Source organism: Podarcis cretensis, assembly GCF_951804945.1.
Source record: "Podarcis cretensis genome assembly, chromosome: 2".
Lineage (NCBI taxonomy): Eukaryota > Metazoa > Chordata > Lepidosauria > Squamata > Lacertidae > Podarcis > Podarcis cretensis.
In genome coordinates this window covers 21,777,193-21,786,888 of record NC_137171.1, presented here as the reverse complement: position 1 = coordinate 21,786,888, position 9,696 = coordinate 21,777,193, and the positions used below count along the sequence as shown (strand labels likewise).

General features: G+C 39.4%; 1 protein-coding gene across 2 annotated transcripts in view; it reads right to left on the bottom strand.

The window, feature by feature from the left end:
* Nucleotides 1-3,099: 3,099 nt before the first annotated feature.
* Nucleotides 3,100-9,696, bottom strand: part of SARNP (SAP domain containing ribonucleoprotein) — a 58,357-nt gene continuing 51,760 nt past the window's right edge. For both annotated transcript variants that reach the window (XM_079965684.1, XM_079965685.1), the window contains 2 exons: nt 5,525-5,614; nt 3,100-3,493 (listed from right to left, as the gene is read on the bottom strand). In XM_079965684.1, the coding sequence (XP_079821810.1) occupies nt 3,452-3,493; nt 5,525-5,614 (132 nt within the window). In that variant the 3' untranslated portion in view covers nt 3,100-3,451. The remainder of the gene's footprint in view (nt 3,494-5,524; nt 5,615-9,696) is intronic.

Sequence of the window (9,696 nt, the reverse complement as noted above, 5' to 3'; positions counted from 1 at the left end):
CTTACGGAATAATGAACTGTTACAATAGCAACACTATCCTTAAATGTGTGGCAAGATCGTAGCAGTTAACAGAATTTGCTCTAGGCTGAATATTTCTTGGATTCTATCTACACAAGCGTTTGAGTTAATGTAGGCAACTAGCTTTCCATTTGGCGATACCTGACCAAAACAGGATGTTTGTTTTCTAGCAGCTGCTGCCATGATTTACAGGCATTTTAATACTTCTGTGAAACACAAAGCAGACAATATGAATACTGCGCACCAAAGCCAATTCAGTGTGAGAATCGGAGCCATTGCCTTCTTTGCCTCAAAACTGGTGTATGTCCCTTAGACAAATTATTAGGAGTGCACACCCAAAATTAATTAATGTAGATTAATGCCGTAACTAGGGACGCGGGTGGCGCTGTGGGTAAAACCTCAGCGCCTAGGACTTGCCGATCGTAGGGTCGGCGGTTTGAATCCCCGCGGCGGGGTGCGCTCCCGTTGCTCAGTCCCAGCGCCTGCCAACCTAGCAGTTCGAAAGCACCCCTGGGTGCAAGTAGATAAATAGGGACCGCTTACTAGCGGGAAGGTAAACGGCATTTCTGTGTGCTGCGCTGGCTCGCCAGATGCAGCCTGTCACGCTGGCCATGTGACCCAGAAGTGTCTTCGACAGCGCTGGCCCCCGGCCTCTTAAGCGAGATGGGCGCGCAACCCCAGAGTCGGACACAACTGGCCCGTACGGGCAGGGGTACCTTTACCTTTACCTTTTTTAATGCCGTAACTGTCCTTTTATACTCTACCACCAGAGTGGTTAATGAATAGTTAAGAGTCAATAGCACACCTCCTTCAATTCTTATAGCACCCTTGTGTGGAGTGGGAATTAGCAATTGAGTACAGAACTAGGAGGGAGTAATTATTTGAATGAATTAATGTGAAAAAGAAAAAATAAGATGTGATCACCCTAGTTTTGTTTTTGTTGAGCTAAGAATAAATATGAAGGTGGATGCACAAAGATAAATGCCTCTTTGAGATTTATTTCTCTGCAAACTATATAGCAAGGACAAGATCCGTCCCAACCACAACAATTAAGCTGTACAATTATATAAATATTATCTGCACCTTTCTTTAGGAACTTAACTAGTAACTATTTCCAGATGGGTAGCCATGTTAGTTTCTTGCAGCAAATCCTAAGAATCTCGTGGCACCCTAAACATCAACAAAGTTTATTATGGCTAATAACTACAAGCTGTTTCATAAACTTAAACATATAATTTCTTAGCGATATGTATACATATTTTAGAAAAAAAACCCAAATGATGTTACCTTGGTTGCTATAGTACTGCTTTCAGAAGGGCAGAACTTGTGCACCCTTTCTCTCTTCTTTCATTTGGTGCAAGTTGGATAAACAGAAATAACCAGAATATATGAGAGAAATCCTATGATTAACTGAAACTCAGTGTGGTATTGAAAATGAATAATCAGAATTATGCATTTTCTACAGTTAAAACTCCACACTGAGAACTAATTAAGCAAGACCATTACATGTTCCCTTAGCTGCAGTTTTGTAAACTTGCATGCCAGTAGATGTAAACACAAAAGGTACATTCAGTTATGCTCTGATCCCTCAAAGAGCAAGATACAAGTATTGCCGTAAAGAAGCAGTTTTATTATGAAACCAGGAATGCAATGCAGTTCTGGTTTCATCATAAGCTACAAAACATTTCAACCAAGTAATCAAACTGCCAAAAGTTTATGAGTAGAAAACACATATTACAAAATTAAATATATAAAATAAAATCACAATATTCATTTTGAGAAATTAGGGTGTTGAACTGATACTATACGACCTCAGGACCAGATCATTAGAAAATTGCTCGGAGATAGCATGAATAATGAAAGCACAAGCACACTGGAAAAGCACAAGTAAAACACACAACATTTAATGAATTCAGTATAAAATCAACAAGAGTCAGCTAATGGCTTTTAAATGCATTCTTTAATCTGTATTATACACAAAAGAAAGGAGTTGTGTGTTGGATACAAAAAAAAGCCATTCACCTTTGAATGAAAAATTAGGATACCCCCCCCCCAAACACACATACTCGGAGCACAAATGGAACAACATTCATTCCAAAAGCCAACCCAATAACAGTATATAAATCCAGACACAAACAGGAAAGGATACCTTTAGTACATAGAAAAAGTCTACTAACTTCTTCCCTATATAAAATACGAAATATACCTGTAAAAAGGGGTTTTGGCTATATGAAATAAAACAGGAATAAAGAGGGAATCACTTGGACAGAGGTATATTTTTGGTGAGATAGCCCTGCACTTCTGAAACAAGCATGAATAAGTTATTTGGAAGAAAATGAGATGCAACAATGTGATAGGACAGAGGCTTTCTCCAATTTGTTATCTTTATTAAATTGCAACTAGAAGCAATTGACTCAAAAGAGAAACAAAAAACAGTGCAATTTGAAAATCCACCTGGGAAATGAAATTAGTGTAAAAACACTGAACTTGAACATTACATTTTACAACAATTCTTTCCACAGCTATAATCTTAGAGCTTTTTGATGCTACTTTCAGAGAAGGAAATTATCAGCATATGCAGTAAATGAACTTTCAGAAACTCATGGTAAAGTTTTTCACTTTCTGCATCCTGGGATGCTCTATACTGCAGCCAGTCACAGTCTGATACAATTCATCCCATTATATGGGCTAAAAACATCATTTAGAATACATAATAGCTGCACAAGGCATTTAAAAAAGGACTAATGCTTCAGCTGACAATAATATATGACCCATATAAGGCTGACATCATATGACTTCTTAAGACCTAATGTTAGAGAACTTTTAGCAGAACCCAAGGAGATAAATACTTTTAAGTATAAAAGCAGTTTCAGACTGGGGTCAGTCAGGTGAGACAGATGAACTTTTTGAGTTATTTTACTAAACAGTAGACATAGAAGAGGAAGACTATTTCTGAGCCATGGGCAATGTGAGAATTGAAATAAAGAGACAATGAACGGCTTTGTAACATTACAGGGAAGGTTCAGACAGCTCTGGATTTACGTACTACTTCAACTGGAGTTCAATAATGTGACAAAAATATTAATATTCCTCATATTTTGCAAATCCCTTTATTTTGTGCAGCTGCTTTCATCTGTACAGAGAGGAAGCAAGTTGGAGGCATAGTTTGGTTACAAGTGGCTAACGAGAGAATTTGCCAGAGAATTCAAATTGTTACATACACAAACAGAACACTTTTATTCTAGGCTCTGAAATTTGTTTCTTTTACAAGTCTGCCAGGGAGGGGTGAGGGGAAAGCTCAAATGAAGAGCTCGTTTTAAAATACAAAGCCAAGATTTGTGTGGGGGAGAAAATTATATTCCTCATTAGGGACGAAGAACAAGAATGTATAAAAGATACATCCCAAACAAGTAAAGGCTAAGAGGAAGGATCATCAGACGATGCCAAAACGTTCTGCTCTTTTTCTCTTCTTTGCCTGCAAATAGGGATTAAAGAGAGAGAAAATCAAGAACAAGGGGAATGGCAATGCTGAGCATGTGTTTTGGCAGAAGGAAAGGTAGAAAGTCTATAAGAAGTGTCACAGTGTTGGTTTAAGAAAGCATTTTTCATATCAAATTTCACAAGGGGCACTGCAATTGCAACAGGGCCTCCAACCAGAGTCAGAAATTAAGCTGTAAAAGCATGAGATACAGTGGCCTGGTGGTTGCTTCATCTTGCTGGGTTATACAAGAGAGCTATGCTTGGAACAATGACCACTTTACAGGCCTGGAAAGCCTTCCAGGCAATGGGGAGGTGGGAAATGTAAAAGGCCAAAGGGTTAACACTCTTCTATTCATGAGGAAGGCGAGAGGGACACAGTCAAATGCATTAAATATACTCATGCGTCTCTGAGATATGCCTCCAAGTTAATACACCAGGGGCATATAAATCTTAATTTTTACCAGGATAAATAGCCTAGGGGGTAGCAGAAGTCCTAATCAAGAATCTCCAGGGGAAAGGTGCCATTCAGCATATACAATACTAGAAAAAGACCTTTTTGTTTCAGGCACACTCTCTAAGTGACCTAACGGAAAAGCATGGAATCCCTCAGACCAGAGCCCAGCCACCCCCTTCGCTCAAACTGAACAGGGGGATCATTCTACAGCTGCTACTTCATTTTGTAGCGCAATGCTTGCATAGCATCTGGCAAAAACAAAAAGCACCAAGCCATATCTGAACCCCATACAAGATGCCAAAGAAAATAAACTTCCTGCATAGAATATTCAGGATTCCTCAAAGGAGGAGGAATCAGGGACCCAAATACTGCTTCCATTCCATAGGCAAAACAAGACCCCTTGTGATGGGCATTATGGCTCAATACCAATCACAATTAGCATGAATATGGATTTACAGAAACAAAGAATTGTCATGCTAGAGTAGGAGGATTAAAATTAGGCAAATAGTTCAAAGAAGGGATCAAAAGACACATAAGACGACAGATTCTTGCCACAAAGAATTTGCAAAATGTGACATGAGGAAAGAACTACCGAAGTGTTAGAATAACTATGAAATGTCCGGGGGAAACCCCTAGGTTTCAACAGGAAACAAAATAATTTTATACAGAGACATAGCTATGTCAGTCACTTGTAGCAGAATCAGTCGGTCTTGTGGCACCTTAAAGACTAACAAATTTATTAAAAAATGAAATTGTTATTGTACAAAATAAATAAACAAACTGCTATTATAAAACAACATTGGATTCCTTCAGTACCCTTCTGTGACATTTTCGTGAGGTGAATAAACTTACAGCATGGTGCAAAAATAAAGAAGCCAAGTGTGGGGTTCAAGCTTGTAAAATCTACAACATCAAAATCTCGATTTTGCTGGACGTTTATTTAGACCGTTCTCCTTGCCATTGATTTCAGTAGGCAGGTTTTTTTTGTGGTATATAGAGGCAGGTAGATAATGTTCCATACACCCAGCATGGTATTTGTTTCACATCAAATTGAAAATCACCATGCTACCTCTGCAATGGATAGAAAGCTGGGTTTGGACCTGATGACCCAGATTCCAGTTCCAACTAACTTCCAGTTCCAACTAACTGGGTGGTCTTGGACAATTCACAGGGGTTGTTATGAGGATAAAGTTAGCAACTATAAGCTTATAGCCTCCTCTTTCTCATCAAGATAGTGACAGAAAAATCTGAAGCAATATAGATTATCCCCCCCCCCGAAAATACCCCCCTCCCCACACAAAGCACAGTAATGACCTGATGTATTATCTTTGAAGTGGAAAAGAAGCAATTTCTGAGGTCGCTCATTGATGGAGTATCTGAAGTATTATATGACCACCTAGGATAGTTTAGTGGGACCATGGGGGTGGGGGCAGAGAACAGGATAAAAGAGACACAGTGCCATCTTGTGGAGTGTTTGGCATTCTTTCACAATTCATCACAAATCCTCAGCTTCTGCCCACACCATTATAATAATAGAACATGCCCCTTATCAGCTTTGGTTTGACAAGTTACCTCTGCATCTTCTGTGGTTGCTGCCCCAGCCGAGCTTGTTACAATACCAAACCTCTCCTTTCTTTTTTTGAGCTTTTCATCATCTTCCGTCTATACAAAAAAGAAGGGAGAAAATGTTAAGTTGTCTGTATCACCCAATAAAATCATTCTAGTTGGTGATTCTGCTTCTTTCTTAGTCTCATAGAGCCATTTGCTGGAAGGGAATTTACAGAAGAACATAGTTTTCAGAACTAACTGTTATTCCGATAACAGTTGAAAACCTTCTCTGGATGGAGAATATGTGTCTTTATGAAGTTCATGGAACAGGAGGCCAGGTCTCTGAACAAGCTAGATGTCCTTATATTTTAATTTTCTAGTCTCAGGCTTGTCCAAAGATTGTGCTTCTATGACATATCCTTATTATGTAGTACATACAGAACTAAAACAGCCGTGTAAATAATTTTCCAGGGAGCATTTACTCTTACTTCAGATACTTCTCTATTCCTCTCTCCTGATGCTCATCACTTCTGCTGTTGTGACACTGACTGTGTAAATCTTAGTCATTATAAACTGGGACTGGCATCTGGAATAGCTTCAAATGTATTTTTCCACCTTGAAAACCACTCTATGTGCTAGCTCTCTCTGTTTCTCTTTCCTAGCCATATTTGTTTGTTTATTTGAAAAACTTCAAAGGACAAATCTTAGATATAGCACGTGGTTAGCAAGTGGAGAGCTTAATAGTAAGCCTACATTATAATGGCATGTTAAGCCAAACCCTGGCTTAGCTCAGTGCAGGTTGGTGGTATAAAAGACAGGGGAGGAACTAAGCAGTCACATGTCTGAGTGACCCCCCAGTAAGTCAGTTTGGCTTACCATGATGTGTGAATCAGGTCACAGTATTTTTGCTTCATGCATTATGCTAAACCATGGTTCAGTGCTTACATGAGTGAGCCTCCACAACTCTGAGCAAAGCTCATGTTCTCCCCTCCCCACTCCTGTTTCTGCTGTATAGTAAGCCAGCAGCTTACAGGGGGCGATGTTCCAAGAATCGCGCTTAAAGCCAAAATCTCATACTGTATAGTCAAAACACAATGGTGGGAAGGGTTGTCAAAGTCTCTTTTCTCAGACACCCACCCCTTTCCTCCCATTTTTTTCCTTACTTTTTTTGCCAAGTGCATAAAGCTGAATGCATACAAGTTAAATGTGTGTAAGATGTGGGTTTAGTTTAGTTTGATTAAGTGATCCGAACACATGGCAGATACTCATTCTTTAGGTACTACTGCACAAGACTTAAGAACATATATGGTATTTTGCAGTATACAAAATATAAAAGCTAGCTACATTTATAAAATGCATCTTCTCCACCATTTTAATTTCCCCTTTCTTAAAAGGTCATATTTTAATTCATTTTTTGCCCATTCTAATGGAAACATTTTCATTAAGTTGGCCTGTACGGCACTGAGCTTATCTTCATAAATTCCATTTCAATTATGAAATAAATGTTGGCTTATTCAGGTACTTCAGATTTCTTCTGTTGATTTTCCATAAGCTTGAGGCTTTTTTACTCTCTTAATCTTTAACCATGCTGGTGGCCTTGGTCTACAGTAATAATCAAGCCATCATTACCTTTTAAGAACCTCCACCTCATCCATTTGCCATGGGAGTTCTCTTGTGCTATTTTCAGCAGCAAAAGACTGTCCAATTACCTTCCTCTATTCCTGTAATTCTCCTCACCTGCTCACACAACACATTTACAACCTCCCCTCTGCCCTATTTGATTATCCAGCAGTGCTGGCCATGAGAGGCATTGGAGTAATGATAGGCTTTCACAACCATCATGCTTGAGGATGCAAGAATCAGCAGAATGGTGGAAATGAGAAAAGAAACAAGCTAAAACCTTTAACTGCATTGCTGGTCTCTATGAACTCCTAGCTGAATGCACAGCTTCCCACATCCATTAAGCACTTTGAACCTTGCTTTCAAGCTGGATTGTATTAAAATGACTTGTGAGAATAAAAAAAACCAGGATAGAACTCTTCCTATGACTATATAAAGCCTCCCTTTCCTCCACATTACATCTGTACAAATAAGGATGATTTGTTCAGCTTTGATTAATTGATATTAATCGGTCAAGCCATGACAAACAGCACTGTTAAAACAAATGTGAAACAAAATATCAATCAATTCACAAAGCAAGCCCAATGACATCACTGGTGCAGCAGGCAACTTTTGTCACAGTAGTTGCGCACAACACCTCCTCAGCGAGTGGTGGGACTGCCTTCATTATGTCAATCCCTTACATCAATGACACCATAGCAACCAGGCTCAGCTTTATTAATTATGACAACTTCATCTGTTGTGGCAACAGGAACAACTGAAATGTTTAATTAAAAATGCAGAAGTTTCTCAGGGGCAGTTGTCACCATAACAGCATGCAGATACACTTTCTGCGCATTTGTAACACTTTGTAACAGTTACTGTCTAACTTTGCAGGTTTGCCATTTCTCTGGCCACAGGATACTTTTCACAATGAATTTTCCACTCCAACACATCTACTAAACCTTCTTTTCCTGACAAATGAAGGCCATTATAAATATGATACAATTATTTTATATTAAATGTTATTACATGACCTTCACAAACATGACACAGTAGCCTGGCTGGCACTCACACCAGCAGTTAGAATGCAATAATAATAATAATAATAATAATGGTGAAATAGCAGAATCTAGACTTGTTCTAGGTTTTTTGGATTCAGCCTCAAAGATGACTTGGGGTAACAAAGTGGCTGCCAGTTTTGAACCCTAATTGTCAAGTGATCCTGATGAGCCCAGATACACAATATTTGGTATAGCTAACAAAAGGAGGCTGATGAGTACTCCTCATATGTAGCACAGAGAGATGGGTGTGAATTCTGAGCTGTTGTACCTTCTTGCATGCCATACACACAGAGGTACTAGAAACGCAGGAGTTCCTGAGATCCGCCCCCCCAATGGATTGTAAACACCTTGAAAGATTGGTTTGACAAAGACAGAGCACCAACTTTTTATAGTACAGTGGTGCCCCGCAAGACGAACGCCTCGCAAGACGGGAAACCCGCTAGACGAAAGGGTTTTCCGTTTTGGAGGCGCTTCGCAAAACAAATTTCCCTATGGGCTTGCTTCGCAAGATGAAAATGTCTTGCGAGTTCCTGTGGGGTTCCCACCCCCTTTTCCTAAGCTGTTAAGCCGCTTATCAGCTGATAAGCCGCTAAACAGCTGACCGCTAAAAGCCGCTAAACCGCTAATAGCGCTAATCCGCTAAGCTGTCAATGGGCTTGCTTCGCAAGATGAAAAAACTGCTATACGAAGAGCCTCACGGAATGGATTGATTTCGTCTTGCGAGGCACCACTGTACAGCTGTTGTGAAGCTTAAATATCTAAATTGTACTATGAGCTGACGAAACCAGAGAACCAGTAACATTCGCGCTCATCATTGTTCAGTTACCTTATATAAATATGCTACTTCAAGATGCATTTTTCTGTTTTCAATATTTTTTCTTCTTTTGAGTGTTAACATATAAATTTACAAATCTCATATGAAAAATGAACATGTCAAAAATAAGATAATGCTGGGAAAAACAGGACACTTGGAAGAGTATAAAAATATAGCCAGCACTTAATGGTATTCCCAAGGGTTATTTTAAACTGTGCATTAATGTTTGTGAACAGCAGCAAAGATGCCATTTTTTTCCTAAGGGCACAAAAATTGGTCAGATGATATCTGCAGTGGCTTCCTTTCCTATGTAAATAAAAAAAGATCTATGCATAGCTACTCATATGTTATACACTACTATTGCCTGAGATTAACCTGCATGTAAAACAACCCTGTGGATTAGTGCAATGTGGATTTTACCTGCAAAATATATGGCTTGATTATGCCCTAATATCAAAGCATACCAGGGCACACAGTCTTCTGCATCCGTCTTACCATCTTCCAGTTAGTGAAGACAGCGAAAGTTCTTAGTAGTAACTGCAGCCTGCAATTTATGCATATTCCAATGCAGCTGGTTCAGCTAACCATGGAAAAACTACATTCCCTACTTAAATCATTGATAGTAAGCAAGTCAGTATCTCTGTGCCCTAAAGGCAATTTGACCAGGGGGTGGGGCAGGCTGGGAGGGGGAATAGCCAAACAGCAACTTTAAATGGATG